Genomic DNA, 20,085 nt, shown 5'->3' on the forward strand with positions numbered 1-20,085 from the left:
GCAGGAGCCCAACCACCTGGACTGTTGTCCTCTACTGCTTTCCCAGGCCACAAGCAAGGAGCTAGTTGGGAAGTGAGGTCGCCGGAACACACACTGGCACCCAGATGGTGTGCTGGTGTCACAGGGTGGGGAATTAGGCTTCTATGCCACCATGCCAGCCCTCAGAGGGCATTTTCGAGTAATAACGAAGGCATACACAGTCTTTGGTGCAGCAATTTAGGAGTTAATCAGACAAACTGACCAGGAACATGTTCAAAAACCAAAGCCAACACTGTTTATTCTGATTTATGACAGGGAAATGCTAGACACAACTTAGAAGACAGGTCCATTCATTATGACACATCTGCACAAAAGAATGATAAACGGTCATTTAAAACCCTTTTAAAACAAATGTCTAGGCTAGACATCTGTATAGTGGCCAAGACACCACTTGGGGGGCCCACATTCTGCATCAGGGTGCTTGTGTTCCGGTCCAGACAACACTTCCAGCTCTAGCTTCCCACTAAGGTACACCCGAGGAAAAAGTATGGGTGATCCAGGTAGTTAGTCATTATCACAGACCTTGACTGAATTGCAGGCTCCTGACTGTGGCCTGACTCAGTCTGGCTGTTGCAGACAACAGGGGAGCAGACCAGTGGATAGAAGCTTGCTCTCTCTTTTTCGTAAATAGATGTATTTATTTATTCTGTTGGAGAGGCAGATATACAGAGAGAAGGAGATACGGAAAGGAAGATCCTCCGTCCGCTGATTCACTCCCCAAGTGGCTGCAATGGCTGGGGCTGAGCCCATTCAAAGCCAGGAGCCAGGAGCTTCCTTTGGGTCTCCCATGTGGGTGGCAGGGACCCAAACAATTGGGATATCCTCTACATCTTTTCCCAAGCCATTAGAAGGGAGCTGGATTAGAAGTGGAGCAGCCAGGACTGAAACTGGTGTCCCTGTGCGATGCCGGCATTGCAGGCAGCCACACCACAACACCAGCCCCTAGTTTAAAAAAAAACAAAACATCCATTTATAAAGGGTGACCTTTTGAAGTCTAAGGCAAGGGCAGGCATTTGGCACAGTGGTTACACTGCTGTCCTGGACAGCCTGGTCACATCCCAGCTCCTCCACTTCTGATCCAGGTTTTGCCAGCACACACCCTGGGAAGCAGCAGATGACAGTCAAGTTCTCGGGTCTCTGTCACCTGAATTGAATTCCAGACTCCTGGCTTCAGTCTGGCCAAACGCTGGCTGTTCCAAGTATTCAAAGTGAACTAGTGAATGGAAGATTAACCTTTCTCTTTCTCTCTAGGCCTTTTAATTAAAAAAAAAAAAAAAAAGAAAGGAAGGAAGGAAAGAAAAAAGAAAGAAAAAAAGTTTAAGGACCCAGCACCGTAGCCTAGTGACTAAGGCCCTTGCCTTGCATGCATCAGGACTCCATATGGATGCTGGTTCGTGTCCCGGCAGCCCCACTTCGCATCCAGCTCCCTGCCTGTGGCCTGGGAAAGCAGCCAAGGATGGCCCAAAGCCTTGGGACCCTGTACCTGCATGGGAGACCTAGAAAAAGCTCCTGGCTTCAGATCGGTTCAGCTCCAGCTGTTGCGGTCACTTGGGGAGTGAATCATCAGACAGAAGATCTTTTTCTCTGTATCTCCCCCCTCTCTATATAGCTGATTTTCCAATTAAAAAAAAAAAAAAACAGATCTTTAGAAAACAAGCAAAACATTTTAAAACCAACACAAGTATTTCTTTTAAAAAAAATAGACAATGAAAAGCAAGTCTCCTGCCCACACTGGTTTCCTAGAACCCCCTTACAAGGCATGATCAGGGTCAGTGTCTGTGTCTCAGGCTTTACACACACACACACACACTCTCTCTCTCTCTCTCTCTCTCTCTCTCTCTCTCTCTCTCTGTCGTTGCAGAGGCCAGCTCACATGGTTCACATGACACAGTCCTGCATGGGCTTTTTTCACATAGTAAATTCTTTGGCAAGAGGATTGAGCATAAGAAAAAATAAAGGAACTCAAAGCATAAACTGACAAAGGGAAGAGAGCAGGAGGGCACAGGACCAGACAGGAACTAGCACAATTCAGAACGCTAAGAAAGAGGAATCAGAAGTGGCTGACTTAGCAAGAAGAATCATCTCCCGCCGCCCAGGGAAGGGGGATGAGGGACAAAAAGCACAGAGAAAGGCTCACGGGTTACACGTCCCTTTGCAAAAGTGAAGCAGTCAGGGCAGGTGCACTGGCCCAAAAGGCGAATCCTCCACCTGCAGCGCCGGCATCCCATAGGCATCAGTTCTAGTCCCAGCTGCCTCATGTCCGATCCAGCTCCCTGTTGCTTGGGAAAGCAGAGGAGGGCTCAAGTCCTTGGGCCCTTGTATCCATGCGGGAGACCCAGAAGAAGCTCCAGGTGCACACCCAAGCAAGAACCTGGGAGACTGCACTCCAAGGAAACTGATGAAGCCACGATGGCACAAACCCCTGCAGGTTGGCGCAAACCCCTGCAGGTGCGGATGCCAGAGAACTCCCCACCCAGCAGGGGTCCGATCCACCTTGCATACAGTCTGACCACCAGACTCTTCTGGGTGAGCAGGCAGCAGTGGAGCACTAGGTATTTATCTGAACAAGATGAAAGAGACCCCCCCTCACCACACACACACACACACTCACACTCACACACACGTAAATTAGGAGAACTAAACAAGGGAGCAAAAGAAAGCTTGTACAAGTTACAATGTCTTTAGATAAAATAGTCTTCAAAGTAAAAGTCTCCCAAAGGTAAAAACAGACCTACAACAAAAAGAAGAAATAATATTTAAAAAAATATTCAGGAGATAAGACTGAATTCTGGAAAATTACAAATGGGATTACAGAAACAAACAAACAAAAACCTTCCACAGAAGGATCGAGTAAGGGAAGTACCAGAACAAAAATAGTATGAGACAGAAAGCAGGCCAAGAAGGAGTCGTCTGCCTTTTTTTTTTTTTAAAAGCTCAGTCCTATTAATAGGATGTTATATCAAAAAAAAAAGATCAAACACAAAAGATCAAACACAGAAACTGGAAGGAAGAAAGGCTGAGCACTCAGCATAGGGAACCACAGACGACACGCTCATCCAGGGGCACTGTGAGCCCACAAGGAGGACGGACAACGCTCGCTCAGGCCTCTGGAGTGGGCTGTGGCGCGGACAGAGACAGAACGACGTGCCAGAGGTACCCAGGAGATGTGGGCTCAGGACGGCATCGGCAGCCACCACCGCTCAGGGGGGCCCACCACGGGTGCAGCGTGTGGATTTCTGTATGTTTCACCTTACCACTCAGAAGGTAAACACCTGCCCCAGGTGCAAAGCCAATAATACATGTGGGAAACCTGGAGTTCAAATCCAAGCGCTTGGATCTTCAGATCCAACGAATGCCTTAAGAAAAATAACCAATCCTTAAGCAAACGGCAGCTGTTGCTACACACAGAAACTCAGGAAATGGCTTCCTGGGGCCTCAGCCAGCAGCTTTTGGTCAGGATTGGAAACTGAGCAGGCAGAATGACCCTGCCCTCTGCCCCACCCCATTTTGCCCTTCTTTTTAGTTTACCCCATGGTGGCAGCAGCCGATCACGGGTCAAGGGTGAGAGATCAGGGAAGGGCAGCTCAAACGCTAATGGAAACTCAACCATCTTTTTGGTAGCAAGAAAACTGGCCAGGAGAATCCAGATGGAGGAGAGTGGGAAAAGAAAAGTGAGAAGTCTTCCATGTCGGAATTCACTTCAAGTTTCTGTCTGAACCACTGACGAACAGCAAAACAGCTTTGACCCGAGGAGCCAGTGGCCACTGCTGAGCTGACAGCATGTTGGGAGAGCGTGCCCAGAACCATCAAGGTCCTTCAGAGCCGCCTAACAGACCCCGGTCTCCGTGCCATGATGCTGCCACGTCCAGGACATAATCCAGCTCTTACGGAGTACACGCCGAACCAAGAAAGCATACCAGGCCACCTGCACAGCACGCAGGTGCTGGAATGACCAGACTAGGATTTGAAAGCAGAAACTGCATATTTACCACAGTGAAGAAAAATAGACTCGTAATGAATAAAAAGATGGAACAACTCATTGAGCCATGCATACATGCACACACACACACACACACACACACACACAGAACCAGACTCCAGCAGCACTCGCTCTTGACCTTCACATGACAGTGACCTTGTTACTGAGTGCTACCCGGTCCTCATCAAATGCTGGTGGTGAGCAGTATCAGCCTTGTGCACAACAGCAGTGGGAACCCAAAGATAACACAGCGACACTGACAGGAAAGGCCGAAGGAAGACGGGTCATACCGTCTAGGAGACCCCGAGCAAAACCAACCATCACTCGGGTATAATGTTAGCATCAAAATGTGTGCGGGAGTGCAGAAAGGATCAAGTAAAGCAAGAGAAGAATGGACGGGATGTTCACAGCGGAGAGAAAGGTGGTGGATTTCCAGCTCAGGAGAGTTCCTGAGGCCTGCTGAGTGCCAAGCAGGGGGTCCAGGAGGGAGGAACACACAGCACATACACGCGGGCACAGAGACCACCTGAGGGTTCTGTAGGAACAGCAATATTACAGCTCTGGCACAGGGCGTGGGCATGGCTTTATAATACAGACAGCAAGTCCAGGAAAACGAAGTTACACAAAATGAATAAATAAAATCACAGCACACCATCTGGCTTCATTGGAAATTATACTCTTAGGTGAGTAGAACTGCCCAGGCTCCAAAAAAGTAATCAACAAAACAAAACTACAGTTTGGCTATCATTTCACAACAGTACATATGCTACTCTTTTCTTGAATGAGGAAATATTAAAGCTTCCCAGGAAAATGTGAAAAATGATAATTTGGGACACACATGTAGTATCTAGTACTGCTTTTACAAGGGTCCTTCCAAAAGGTTGTGGACATTGGAATGAGAAGTTATTTTGATGAAAAAAAAAAAAAAAAGGTGAAATGCCTGCGCACGGGGAACCTTGGAAAGGTTCATGGAAACTGTATCAGGAAAAGCTGCATGTGGATCCACCAAGTTTTTTACACCAAATAAACAACTTGTAATTAAAGATCCTGGGAGCTTTTTGAAGTAACCTTGTCGATTTTAGACATATATACATCAAGTCTCTCTTTTTATAAACTGTCACGGGTACAGCCAAAGTCGGGCACATCTCATGTCCTTTGCTCTCTCCCCAGAAGTCACCTCCACCCTGCTGCTGGCATCTGTCCTTCCCACGAACACTTCACATTATTAACATGCATGCTTCTCCCCAAAACACAGGCTCAAATCTTAAATAAATGTGTGGATCTGTGTGTTTGTTTAAACTCAACATTGTTTTGGGGTTTACTGATACGGGTAGCTTCAGTTCACTCTGAGCTCAGTTATCATAATGGCTGGCATTGTGGTAGAGCCAGTGATGGCATCCCATATGGGATATATATATATTTAATTATATATTTATATATAATATATTTATATATTATATATAATTACTGCATGATTATATATTATATATTTATTATATATATTTATATTATAAATATTTATTTATTTATTTATTTAAAGTTCTGCTGTTATATCTCCAGGTTCTTCTGCAGCCAATGCACCTCGTGTTTTGAAAACCTGAGCCCATTTCCAGATTTCTGCCACTATAAACAACTCCTACACTGGTCTCTTGCGCACATGTGAGAGTCTGTGGGAGTGGAATTACCAGGTCATAAGCAAGGCCACTTTGACTGCCAAGTCACTCTCCAGATGGGTTTCAAGCAATTCAGGCTCCTACCACCTGGTTATCAATCTGCTACAATCTAACACAATGTGGGCAGGCATTATGGCACTACAGGATAAACCACTGTTTGGGATGCCGGCATTCCATATCAACTCTTAACTTCACATTGTGGCTACACTGTTTCCAATCCAGCTTCCTACTAAGGTACATCTCAGGAGGCAGCAGGTTGTGGCTCAAACACTTGGTCCCTGTGACCCACAAGGAGACTAGGATGGTGTTCCAGGCTCCTGGCTTCTGCCTGACCCAGCCCTGGCTCTTGTAAGTATCTGGGAAGTACACTAACAGATGGAAAATCTCTCTCTCTCGGGCCCGACGCAATAGCATAGTGGTTAAGGTCCTCACCTTGCACACACCGGGATCCCATACGGTTGCCGGTTTTAATCCTGGTGGCCCTGCTTCCCATCCAGCTCCCTGCCTGTGGCCTGGGAAAGCAGTGGAGGACAGCTTAAAGCCTTAGGACCCTGCACCCGTGTGGGAGCTCCTGGCTCCTGACTTTGGACTGGCTCAGCTCCAGCTGTTGCGGTTACTTGGGGAGTGAATCATCGGACGGAAAATCTTCCTCTATCTCTCCTTCTCTCTGTATATCTGACTTTCCAATAAAAATTAAAATCTTTAATAACAACAACAACAAAAAATCTCTTGGGCTTGGCGGCGTGGCCTAGCGACTGAAGTCCTCGCCTTGAACGTGCCAGGATTCCATATGGGCACCGGTTCTAATCTCTGCAGCTCCACTTCCCATCCAGCTCCCTGCCTGTGGTCTGGGAAAGCAGTCAAGGATGGCCCAAAGCTTTGGGACCCTGCACCCATGTGGGATATCCAGAAGAAGTTCCTGGTACCTAGCTTCGGATCGGCATAGCATTGGCCGTTGTGCTCACTTGGGGAGTGAATCATTGGATGGAAGATCTTCCTCTCTATCTCTCCTCTCTGTATATCTGACTTTCCAATAAATAAATAAATCTCTAAAAAACAAAACTCTCTCTCTCTTTTGCTTTCTGTTGCTCTACCCTTCAAGTAGATGGAACTAAACATTGACCAAGAAAACATTAAACAAAAACTCCCGGGGACTGGCACTGTGGTATAGCAGACAAAGCCATTGCCTTCAAAGCTGCCATCCCATATGGGTACTGGTTTCAGTCCTGGCTGCTTTGTTTCATATCCAGCTCCCTGCAAATGCATCTGGGAAAGCACAGGACGTAGGCCCAAGTCCTTAGGTCCATGCACCCACATGGGAGACATGGAAAGAGCTAACAGTCCTTGGCTTCAGCCTGACCCAACCCCAAGTACTGTACCTACTTGGGAAGTGAACTGTGGGTGGAAGACCTTTCTCTATCTCTCCCTCTTTCCTACTCTGCTTTTTAGATAAATAAAAATTTGAAAAAAAAAAAAAACCTATATAGAACATTAATGTAAATTTTCTAAATGCATGATCTGATAATCCCAACATATCTCCTGTAATTTTATATTCTCTTCCAGTCCTTCCTTCATTTTGTTTTTCCCAAGGAGGAGGCTCTTGGCTTTGCTCACCTGGCTATCCACTCAGCAGTGCCCGCAAACAGGTCAGGGGTGATGATGTTGGTGAGCGAGGCGACCGACGCAGCACAGTACGCGCTTCTGCAAACACAAACAGGAAAAGGCGTTAACCTTGGAGGAGAGCCGAGGTGAGACCTCGTGAATGTCACGGTGGGGTGCTCACTCGGCCTGGTAGGCTGGACTCCCTCCCGCTGCCCATCCTCACCCCTGGCACCCTTGGGTCTCCAGCTGAGAGGTGTAACATTCCATCTGGATAGAGTTGCTCACGGCATGGCTTCATGGAGAGAACATGACATTCTACTCTCCCTAACCCCACAGGATCACATCGACATCAGAGGGAGGGACAGCCGCGTCAAGTCACGTCCCAGGTAGATTAGCTTTTCCTGAACAGACCTGTGGTGGTTCTGGCAATCCCCCGTGGTCACTCAGGGACTTTGAGGATGCTTATTCATTCGGACACCAGGGCTGTTCAGGGTTCCTGGCCACTTGTGCCCTTAAATTGCCCAAACTCTGACTGGCTGCTAAGACCAAACCAGAGAGGCAGACTAGCAGAACCCACAAAATGGGAGAAAAGAGCTTTGATTTTAAGTTCCCATGAACACGTATGTACGTGCATGTGCACGCACACACACACACACACACACTCTGCCCTGAGTGTTCCCCCAGAGAGCTGCCGGTGGAGCGCCCCTTAGTGTCCCAGACCTCTCTGACAGGAGGATCTTGTCCCAGAATGTGCTGGCACCTTCCTTACACACAGCTTAGCAAAAGCCAAGTAAGGCAGACTTAAAGGATGCTCCAGTGCACACAACATTTTCTTGGTGTTAGCTGTTTCTTTGGAAATTATTTTTTAAAGCAAAGGTTTTTAGCGTGATTTGTATTTTATTTTTTCACTTACATATAATATTATAGGTACTTATTAAAGTGATGTTATTGCACAGAGGAGGCCCCTGTGTTTGCAGACATACTTATGCAGGTCTTAAGGTCTCAGTCCTGATACTTTTTTTCCTGATCATGCAGTAACTATGTAAACTGCAACATGCTATATTTTTTTCAGATTTATTTATTTTTATTGGAAAGGCAGACCTACAAAGGGAAGGAGAGAAAGAGAGAGAAAGATCTTCCATCTGCTGGTTCACTCCCAAGTGGCCACAATGCCTTCAGCTGAGCCAATCAGAAGTCAGAAGCCTCTTTTGGGTTTCCCATATGGGTGCAGGTCCCAAGGCTTTCGGCCATTCTCTACTGCTTTCCCAGGCCACAAGCAGGGAGCTGGATGGGAATGGAGCAGCTGGGATACGAACTGATGTCTACATGGGATCTTGGTGCTTGAAGGGGCAAGATTAGTCAACTGAGGTAGCGCACTAGGCACAAGCAGGCCATTTGTAAGTGTACAAATTACTAGAGAGAAGTTTTGCATCTTTCAGAATTAGCCCAGTTGGCCCAGTTTGATTTTTTCTTTTTGTACTTTCCAAGAGAAATTCTTTGCTGAGGTCTAACAGGAGTGCCCAGGCTGAAGGAGGTCAGAGCACATCCCTGAGGACCACCCCCTGCAACACAGGTCCCGCCCGCCCTCGGGCAGTGCACTGTCACACTGCAGTTGATCGAGGTGGGCACAGTGGCTCAACAAGCCAATCATATGCCTTGTGGTGCCAACATTCCACACAGGTGCCAGTTCTAGTCCCAGCTGCGAGAACCTTCCTCCCGGGTTCTCAGTAGGGATGTGACACGGAGGCTCCTCTGAAGAGGCCCCTGCAGGAGCTGCGAGCTCTGTCACCCTGCCTGCATGTCCGTCAGACCTGCTCACGCCAGCCAGAGGCACAGCGGAGGCTCAGGGACAGGTGCAAGCCACCTGTGCCAACACCAAATGTCACTACTTCCCATAAGTGAGCTGCCTCCTCCTGAGCCGTCCACTCTGACTCCCTCCAGGCTGCAAGCCTGCTCCTGCATGGTTTCAAACCTATGTGTTCTTGCAGTGTGCTGCAGACTCGGAGGCAGGATGGGAGCCTGCTCCTCGTGGTCAGGAGAGGAGCAGGTGCAGAGATGCTGGGCCCAGACCTCACGCTGAGATGGGGCAGGACCAAGAGGCACTTTTGTGCTGTGGCCTCCTTCTATCCGATCATCAAACCTCTTAAAAATCTATCTCCAGCACCCCATGCTCACTGCCATTACCCAAGTCCAAATCCCAACCACTGTCTTTTCCCTGGACCCATCTCCTGCCTGGTCTCCCTGCCTCCAGCCTGAACCGGAGGATTTTCACTGGAACACAACAATCCACTCACCGCAAACCGGACAGCTTCTAACAAAACACAAATCAGATTGCACCATCCTCCTGGAAACCCTCTGGAACAGACTCCAGGGTGGCCAGGCTCTGCAAGGCCATGGGGCTTCCTCAGACTGTTCCCAGCCTGTATTTCCATTGTTCCCCCGCCCACCAGGCCCCCTGCACTTCAGCAACAACTCAACTTTGGCTTTCTTGTTTTTCAGACAGATAGAGATCTTCCACCTATTGGTTCACACATGACAGCAGAGGCTGGGGCAAGCTCAATCAATCCCAGTCTCCCCTGTGAGTGGAAGGATGGGATGGCATCATTGTTGCCTCACAGGGTGTGCGTTATCAGCAAGCTGGAAACAGAAGCACAGTCCATATGGGCTCCACTTCTGATCCAGCTACCTGCTAATATGCCTGGGAAAACAGGCAAAGATGAGTCAAATTCTTGGGCCCCTTTACCCACATGGGAGATCTGACAGAAGCTCCAGGCTGGTTCAGACCAGCCTAGCTCTGGCCATTGCAGCCATTTAGGGATTGAACCAGCATATGGAAGATCTCCCTCTCCCTTTCTCTATCTCTGTCCCCGCCCCTCTCTCTGCAAAATCTATCTTCCAAATAAAAATAAATAAATTGTCTATACCCCTTATGTGGAATCTCCTGCCAGATGAGGCAGCTATTTGAATGCGTACATCAGAAACCCTTCTCGGGGAAAGTCGTCATTTGGAGCCAACTGGTCTTCCCGACCCCAGTGAATGCAGGTCCACTGCTCAGTACCCCAAGGGTTCTCAGCACCTTAGCTGGAATGGCATGGGTATCTCATCAAATTCTCTCACAGGGCACCACGGACCTCGAAAATGTTCATGGGAGACGCCATGAAAAGACAAGATTATTTTGGAGCCAAGAAGTTTTGAAACTCACATAGAATTGACACATAATACATGTTTCCATGGAGACCCCAGATATATGTGGATTTCAATAATTTTGGGGGGGGGCACCAAAATAAACTCCTCTATTAGTTCCATTTTCCATGAACTTTCTGAATGATGCCTGCATTTACTGAGGCTTCCGGGGGCTTCCTACTTCAGAGAGCTGGGAGATCCTACCCTGCCACACTCCACACACAGTTTTTTTTTTTTTCAGTTTGAAAGTAAAAGCTTCTTACATTTTACATTTCTGTAAAAGAAGCTGAGCAATGGTGACATCCGAAGACCCGTGCACTTCATGCGCTGTGACACTGGGTCACCATCGTGTCACTCCATGAGACCCGGCAGCAGCGAAGCCCTGGACCAGCAGGTGCACTCACCTCACGTCCACCTCGCCTCCCACGTGCATGAGGAAGGAGCCATCCGGTTGCTTCAGGGAGTACAGGTACTGGAGCAGCTTCTCCCTGGGGAATGAAGGGAAGAGAGGCAGCAGGAGGTCAGAGTGAGTGCTGGCCCAGCAGGCGGGTAGCCCTTTCTGGGTTTCCCTCGCTGCTGCCCCAGCGGTACCTGTTGATGACGTCATAGGCCTCCTCGGTGCCAATGATGCAGAGCGCGTTGACCGCGGCATACGTGGGTGCAAGGTGGGGGTACTGCCCGGGACCCCCTCCGAAGCCGCCTTCTGGGCTCTGACATAGTTCCAGGAACTGACACACGCTAGGTGGATGGCCAAAGGGTGAAGCAAAGTTAGAGCGCATTGCTCCTAAAATGCTGTATCCCCACCAGGCCCCATGCTTGCCAATAATCCTCCTGCTACCCGTGGACTAGAACCACCCCCCCACCGGCTGAAGGCTGACAACCCCCTCCATCTACCATCAGATTCATATGCCCGCCTGAGCTTTTAAAAAAATTATCAAAATAATTAATTAATTAACACTGCATGGAAGCAATTAAAACTAAAAATTATACGTTAAATAAAATGCTGACAACTTCTGCTTTATTTTTAAAGATTTATTTATTTTACTTAAAGAGTTAAGAGATAGAGGGGTTAGAAAGAAGAGGTTTTTCCTCTATTGGTTCAATCTCCAAATGGCTGCAATGGTCTGAAGCCAGGATCCAGGACCTTCTCCCTGGTCTCCCACATGGGTACAGGGTCCCAAGAACTGGGACCGTCTTCTGCTGCTCTCCCAGGCACATGAGCAGAGAGCTGGATCAGAAGTGAAGCAGCCAGGAGTCGAACCGGCACTTAACAGGATGCCAGTGCCATAGACAGAGGGTTAGCTTGCTATGCCGCCACCACGCCATCCCCTTCCTCCGCCCTAAAATACTAATTTATCTGAGAGACAGAGAAATAGACATAGTTCCAATCCAGCGGGCTCACAATGGCCAGGAGCCAAAGCTGGGGGTGGGAATCTAGGGGTGACACAGGATCGGTAGGAACAGAGCCACCTCAGTCACCTCCACAGCCTCCTGGGTAACACCAGAAGGGAGCTGGGGTCAGCAGCTCGAGCTGAGGGCTGGGCCCAGGCACGGCGTCAGAACCAGGAGGTTGAACAGCTCCCCCTGAGTTTCTTATTTGTTCATCTGCCTAACCCTGCAACCAGGGACACACAAGGGTATCTCAGAAAGCGTGTGGGAAGGGGGAATCAAAAGCTACATTTATTTTACTGCAACAATAAGCACACAAAAAATCTGAAGTCCATATTTTTTCATAATACGCATTTTTCATCAAAGTTTTGTAGGAAGTTTTTGTTTTTCCTCCGGTGGTTGGGAAGAAACAAAAGCCTTTCACAGATGTGGGTTAAGGGCCTTGCCTGCTGCTTGACCAAACCCTTCCTGTTCTTTTCACTCACCCAGCTCTGTTGCACCTGAGCCAGCAGCAGTCGCCTCCTGGCCTCCGGGCCCCTCCCAGCCTTGGAACATGGCCTAGAACTTGGTGTTCAGCTGCCTCTTCCCACCCGGCTCTACACCCATCATCTAGAGTTATGCATGAATACCTCAAGGTACCTTCCCCTCCCCATCGCCCCTCGGCCCCCCGAGGACCTAGTTTGTCTCAATGGGTAGGAGGATGAAGGACAAGTGGGCTTCCCTCATGCTCCCGTGGGCAGCCGCCTTGGAAGGGGCACTGCTGACACACAGCATGAGGACGCACCCCATCTACAGGTTCATGGAGAATGTCTCACACTCTCGCAGACTCGATCTGCTTTCACGAGGAAAGCAGCTGTCTGTCTGGACCTGTGGCGGAGACCCAGAAGAAGCTCCTGGCTCCTGGCTTTGGATTGGCTTGGCTCTGACCATTGTGGCCACTTGGGGAGTGAATCAGCGGACAGAAAATCTTCCTGTCTCTGCTTCTCCGTATATCTGCCTTTCCAAAAAAATAAATAAATCTTTTTTTTTAAAGGTGTGAAGCACAGTCTTTGTAAAATATACATATATATATAAATTGTTGTTTCTTTCCATATTACTTGAAAGAAAAAAAAAAAGACAAAGAAAGAGAAGGACATTTAGTGAGGCTGTTTAAATGCCGCTAACAGCCAGGGCTGGAGCTTGGAAACCAACGAGGGTCTCCCATGTGGCTGGCAGGTGTGGGGCTACCTGAGCCCTCCTGGAGTGTACAACAGCAGGAAGCAGACTGCAGGGGGAGCTGGCATTCTGACACGGGATGCGGGCAGCCCAACTGCTGCGGCAAACGCCTCCCCTGCAATGTGCTTCTAACAGCAATTCATTTTCATAGAAAATTGTTGTTCTCAACATATTTTCCAAATCACCATCAGTTCTTGTGCCATTTCTCAGAAGGGAATGGCTAATAAACTCAAGTCCTGAGCAAGGCTGGCTGCTCGAGCACGTCCTGTTCCACTCAAGCAGCAGGTTTTAACTGACATAAAACTTCAGGGCTCATTTTCAAAAGAAGAAAGTGTCACCTCCTTAGGCATTCCCTTCCCTGGCTCCTAAGATAGAACTGCGGTGAACACAACACTCTTGACCCTGCAGCCCGAAGCTGGAGCGAGCGAGGATCTGAATGTCCCAGACACCTTGCTGTCGCACCCCCGCCAACCTCCCGCAGCTGACGCCCTGCGTCTGTCTTTGGAGCTATGCTGGAGAACCAAGGTGGGGCGGGGCGGCCCCTCGACCACACACATTTCCATCTTACAGGACGTTCTGATCCCGAGGCTTTCCAACAAACACCTTAAGGGACTGCTAAATGAACCGTGAAGCTGCCAGCTGTCCTTAGCAGACTTCCTCCCAGTTCCAAAAACCGGGATGTTGATGACACTTCCTTCTCACCAAAGGGCGGGGGGAGGGCGAGACACCTGTCTTTGAGACCAGAAACTCACCAGGGAATAGAAGTTGACAAGCAGGAACCATGCAAACTCTGAGAGTGGCACATGTGGTTAAAAAAAAAAAACAGTACCCACAAACCCACTCATAATTAGATAGGCGGTGACTAAGAGATCCAGCTGACCAAGTTCTTTAAGGTCAGCGAGGTATTTCTAGGTTACGTGACAATTCCTGACCAAGTGACCAGGTATTTTTTTCTGGATCAGGGATAGTCAAACTCACAGCCTGGGTATCAGAATCTACAGAGAGTACAAACAAAAACCACCAAAAAATATAGTGGTCCCAGTCTGCAGAAGCAGGCTTCACCAAATCACCAGGAGCCAGGCTCCTCCTTAGGGTCTTCCATGCGGATGCAGGGTCCCAAGGCCCTGGGCCATCCTTCTCTGCTTTCCCAGACCACAGGCAGGAAGCTGGACCATCATCCGCCATTTATTTATTTATTTATTTATTTATTTATTTATTTATTCTTGCATAGACTCCTGTTGGGGAAACATCTAAGTGAAAAAAAAACAACACCAAGGCTACACCTCACGTCATTGAGCTCAGAATCACTGAGAGTGGGACCCAGAACAACTCTCACCCGTGAGCCCAGTGTTCAGCCAGGTAGCAAGGCTTCTCCAACTTGACTATGTCTGGAAGTCAACTGGGGATGGGGGAGCTGGTTAAACTGCAGCTCTCACTCAACAGAATGAGACAGCACTGAGATCCTGCAGGTCTTCCAAGCTCCCTGGCAACCCACACACTGGGTGGCAAGGAGACAGATCCGCACAGCCCCATAGGCAGCCCCTCACCACGTGACGCTGCTTTAGTTTTATAATTTAAAATTTAAAAGCTAGCTCCCTAGCCACCGAAGTCCCAGGGTTCAATCATCGCATGGGACTAGCAGTTCTCAGAGTGGTCGGACAGCACAGATACACAGCACACGTCTATCATCACAGAACGTTCTAGTACAGCACGACTCTACCATTCAATGACGGAAGAGTACATCACACTTGCTCAAAGCAGAGCATCAGTGGTGTGCTGCCAGCTGTAGAGGAAGTTTATTGGGACTGAGCTAATGTGGTTCACCCTGGACGTCACTGTCACCGACTTGCAGGAAGCATTCAAAAGCATGTACACACAGCAAAAAAAAGTCTCCGTGAATGGAGCCAATGGCCACTGGCAGGGTGACATCATCCTCGGATCGGTGAAATCGGTAGCATTTCAGGACTATCCAGACCACCTGCAGAACCCTCGGAATATGCACACATTAAGACTCTGGGTTGATATGAGGCTGCTCATCCCTGGGTACTGGGACTGTGGAAAGTCATCAGTAGCTTCCCCCTTTGTCTCTCCCTTTCCCCCAGAAACAAGAAAAACTAGCAAATTTGGAAGCAATGAGTACACCCAATTTTCTCTAAACCTCAATCCTTCCTACCCGAATCTACCATGTAATCATTATATAAAATAAAATTTATATTCAAAAAAGCATGTACAGTAAAAAAAAGCCCATACTACAAAACGAGCAGAGGAACACATGAGGAGCTGGTGCAAACAAAGCAATGAATCAGGTACAGGAAGCAAATCTCACATCCGGCGATGGTGGGAGCTAGGGCCAGAGGTTAAAGCATATTGAGGTACTTCAGATCATTAGTGGGAAAATGGAATTAAGAAGTAAGCTTAAGTTGGTGCAAACAAACAAACAAACAAACAAAAATTAGTGTAAAACCCATATAGTTTTCTTTTTCATAATATGCATCTCTTATGTACTTTTTGAAGGCTCTTCATGCATGGATTTCAGCCTTTTGTTTTGTTTTTGAGCCAAAGCAAATGCATCTTTTAATTCCATTTTCCATGAGCTTTTGGAAGCACCTTCAGATAGAAACAGGATGGGAAAACAGCTAAGAAGAGCAGAAAACGGACCACAGCTTCAGGTCTGCTAACTGCTAATGATAACAACAAAAATGCTTTTGGATGGGCGTTTGGAACAGCAGTCGTTGGTCTGGGCATTCAACTCACAACTCAAAATGCCCGGGTTCTGGACTCAGCTCCACTGTAGGTTCTGACTTCCTGCTAATGCATACCTTGGGGGTAGCAGGTGATGGCTCTGGCACGTGGGTCCTTACCATGGACATGGAGACACAGTCTGAGCTGCTAGTATCTGGCTTTGGCCTGGTCCAACCTCAGTGTTGCTGACAATCAAGGAGTAAACCAAGGGAAGGGAAATCTCTCTCCAGCTCTCTCTCTCTCTCTCCCCCCCTTTACAGTAAGAAATGACAATAAATAGGTACATTTTTTAAAAAGTCCCTTACTAAGGCCAATATTACAGCACAGCCAGTTCAACTCCCAGCTGCTCCACTTCCCATCCAGCTCCTTACTAACGTACCTGGGAAAACAAAGGAGGATGGCCCATGCCCTTGGGCCCCTGCACCCAGGTGGGAGACCCAGAAGAAGCTCCTGTTTCTAGCCTAGCACAGCCCAGCCCCAGCCGTGGGGGCTATGTGGGGAGTGAACAGGCGAATGGAAAACCTCCTTCTATCTGTCTGTTTGTCTCTCTCTCTACAAAATTGCCTTTCAAATAAACGCATTTTTAAAGTGCTTGTTACATAAATTCAGTATTGGTCAGAACAATATCTGGCTGTAGCCTCCATTTTCCAACTCAAAGGGATTTCAGATTAGAGGTGTAAAAATGGCTAAATATGAAAGCATACTTAATATTATAGACAATCACAGTGAAGAAGCTATACAACAAAATACCTCAAGTATATGATGGGTAATAAATTACACAAATTTTCTCATAAGTAACAAAAATGGAGATGCGATTTCCAGGGAGAAGAATTCAACCTTAAGGAAAACGACCTTAGCACTGGAGTCCGTTCTCACAGACAGACTGAAGGCCTGGGCTAAGTCAGAAAGAGGAGAGCTTTGGAAAGTGTGTGTGGTGGGAACGGGTCTCCCTGGGCAGGATGGCTTAGGAGAGAGAGTCCGAGGAGAGCTGGCTGACGTCAGTTCCAGGGCTGATCCGTGTTTCCCGTCACTGGCTGACAGCCCCTCCCCAGGGGCAGCACGCAGTGTCTTGAGCAGATGACGGGAAGCCAGCATGGTTCATGGAGCCAACAGGTGAATTCTTCCTCCTGCACTGGCCATCCTCTACCTGGCTGCTCCTGGGGGAAGGACAGCCTAGCAAAAGGCTGCCACCTCAGAGCAGGGATTCTGCCTCTCAGCACTGCCGACACTTGGGGCTGCAGAGGCAAGGGGCAGCACCTGTAGCTACATCCACTGGGTGGGTGGGCCAAAAAGCCACGCAAAACAAAAGCCACCCCCAATACCTAGGTATGAAGTCCTCAGTGGAAGGACACATAGAAATTAATTTTAATTTAAAAATCAAAAGAAGAAACTCTCAAAGGGCTATGCAAGAGACGCTACTAACAACCTTATTATTATTACTACTATTATTGTTTGAAAGGTGCAGAGAGAGACACAGACAGGGAGCAATCCTCTCTCTACTGGTTTACTCACTCCGCAAATGCCCTGAACAGCTGTGGCTGGGCCAAGCCAAAAGCCAGGAGCCAGACCCAATCCAGGACCCTCACATGGGGCGCAGGGACCCAGCCCCTCACCTGCTCCACCTGAGCTATTAGCAGGAACGTGAATCCAGGCCCCTCCGATAAGGGATGTGGCATGTTAACTTCTGTACCAAGCACCTGCCCCTATTAAATAACACTGTGAAAAGGAAATAATAAAATGCTAAGGTATCAAAATCTGAAGTGATGCCTGGAAAAATTCTATAGGCTGAGAATCCTGCAATGGTTTCCAAGTTAAGGTAACTCTGAAGTTAAAAACCTAACCTTGAAGCTGACCTAACTACCCCCCCTGTGGCGCTTCTGTGTTTCACTAAAGCAGCTTTCAATAGCAAAGCATGGTGTTTTCATTAGAGGATACTTCCTTCAATGCTAAAACCATTAAGCAGAGTAAATGGACTCACCCTGGTTCCCAGATAATAATTTGCTTTGTGTAAACACATATAAACCTGCTTATAGAGTTCTATAAGCTAGGCAAGCTAAATCCCTACCTCTGGAAACAAAAGTACTACTCTTGAAAGGTCTTAGAGCAGCAGTAAAACTCTGGCTTTGCTGGCTTTGGTCAGCAGTCACAGTGGCTGACGGAGGCAACTTTGTCCACTAGAGGGAACCCGGCTTATCGTACTGTTCCCTAAACAAACAGAAGCACAAGAGCGAACAAAACAGGACAGTGAGGCGGTGTGGGGCCACGGGAAAGGACAGCACAGGAACAGAAGCGACAGAGCTAACCACTCCACCTCTGTGTCACTTCAGTGTCTACAACCAGTGAGCACATTTCAAGGCTTTTCCCTTCCCTGTGCAAAACCAAAGGCAATATTCTATTTCAGGCACTCCTAAAAAGAAAAAAAAAAATCTTAGGTCTTAGAGCAGTTCATTAGCATATTTCTGTATCTCACTAAAAATCTGTTCTATCCTTGGAAGTCAGAGCTATAAGACCCCATCCATCACAAATATTACCTGCACCAGAACTAACGACCAGCTAGGCACAAAACTAAACAGACTGCACTAAGGAAAAACCAAGGTGATTCTTTAAAAGTTCATTAAATCGGAAGAACTGCAGGTGAAGCTTTTCAGGCAGCTGTTTGCAGATATTTCACAACATGCAAGCAAGCTTAAAATTTAAAAACAACTTTTAACCTGATCCTTTTGTTCCGAAATGATCATTGCCGCCAGTGTATGCATCCTGCTCGGCTTTTTGAAATGCATCTACCCACGTACAGTGTCAATTCCTGTAGCACAGCAAACCAAGCTTCTGCCTGCAGAGTCAACACCTCACCTGGGCACTGCTGCACTTCTGATCCAGCTCCTTGGGAATGCTCCTGTAAGAGCCTCCACATGGGAGACTCAGAAGAGGCTCCTGGCTCCTGGCTTCCGCCTGCCCAGCTCTGGCCACTTTGGACATCTGGGGAGTGAACCAGCACAAGGAAGATTTCTCTCCTCTCTCTCTAACTCTGCCTTTCAGATAAACATAAATAAATCATTTTTTTAAAAAAGGAAAAATCTCAATCATTTTAACTGCTTTTGCTTCAATTCTGCTTACATAAATGTATTTTAAATGCATATATATTTATATATATATAATTTTAACAACTGGACAGTGTTTTACTGTTTGTCTTGTACTATAGATTCTAAATACAATTTTTCATTTATTTTTGAAGATTTATTTATGTATTTGAAAGGCAGAGACAGTGACACAGATCTTCCGTCTGCTGGTTCATGTCCTTAAATGCCCCCAGCAGCCAGAGCTGGGCCAGGCTGAGACCAGGAGCCAGGAGCTCCATCCCAGTCTCTTGCGGGGGGGGGCGGGCGGTTGGGTCTGAAGAACCTGGGCCTTCTAGGCGAAATCAGAAGCAGAGCAAGGATTTGAACCCAGGCATTCCGCGACAGCACAGAGGAGCCCCAAGTGCCAGCCTGAGCATCTCGCCATGCGCCCACCCCTCTCTGGATGACACGGTGTTGCCTCCAGCTGGCTGACTGTGATGCTCCCTTTAAGGAGCTCTTCTCTCCTCCCAAGCTGATGTTGCTGTCAAACAGCTCTGACTGTGTCTTGGAGACGCCTGAACCATAGAGCATCAACTGTGCAACCAGGAACACAGACCTGGAGGGCCCTTCCCAGCCGGGCGCTTCCCACGCGCTCCCCTGCTAGACATCCCAACTTCCCTCTTGGTCTGCTGTCTCCTTTCTACATTCCCATGCCCCTAGCATACATCCTGACTGTGTAGGTCGAGGAGGGAGGGGAAGCTCCCCAAACAACCCCCAACTCCCAAGTGGCATTTCAGAAACACACGGGCCTTTATGTTAACAATTAAATTTCTGTTACTGCAGAAACTATGTCCAAGTCTACTTCCAGCACTGGAAGCCACTGGGCTTACGGCAGCATCCTGAGGATAAAAACAATGTGAGGTCTGCCCTCTCCCCCGGAGGGCCAGTGATGCAAAGACTCGGTATGGGTTTCAAATTTTGTTTTTCTTACACCCAATAGCAATGTGTGTCTTTTGATTCCAAGTTTCCACCAATTTCTGAGGGATCCCTGTGTCTCAAGGGTTAATAGCCCAATTCTTTATTATCTTTCTCATTCATCACAAGACACCCATCTCAGGAAGGCAAGAATGAGAGGTTATTGTTAAGACGGGATGAATGAGACAATGTGTGGTTCTGTTCTGTGGACCTGACAGTGCGACCGAGGCAG

General features: G+C 47.9%; 1 protein-coding gene across 1 annotated transcript in view; it reads right to left on the reverse strand.

Annotated features, from left to right (window-relative positions):
- Positions 1-20,085, reverse strand: part of LOC121153035 (protein farnesyltransferase subunit beta) — a 60,007-nt gene that overhangs the window by 14,229 nt on the left and 25,693 nt on the right. The window contains exons 5-7 of the mRNA XM_040975447.1: positions 11,068-11,214; positions 10,881-10,964; positions 7,306-7,392 (exon numbers count right to left, since the gene is read on the reverse strand). Of these exons, the coding sequence (XP_040831381.1) occupies positions 7,306-7,392; positions 10,881-10,964; positions 11,068-11,214 (318 nt within the window). The remainder of the gene's footprint in view (positions 1-7,305; positions 7,393-10,880; positions 10,965-11,067; positions 11,215-20,085) is intronic.

Source organism: Ochotona curzoniae, unplaced genomic scaffold (assembly GCF_017591425.1).
Source record: "Ochotona curzoniae isolate NIBS_2020 unplaced genomic scaffold, NIBS_Ocur_1.0 contig_2688, whole genome shotgun sequence".
Classification (NCBI taxonomy): Eukaryota; Metazoa; Chordata; class Mammalia; order Lagomorpha; family Ochotonidae; genus Ochotona; species Ochotona curzoniae.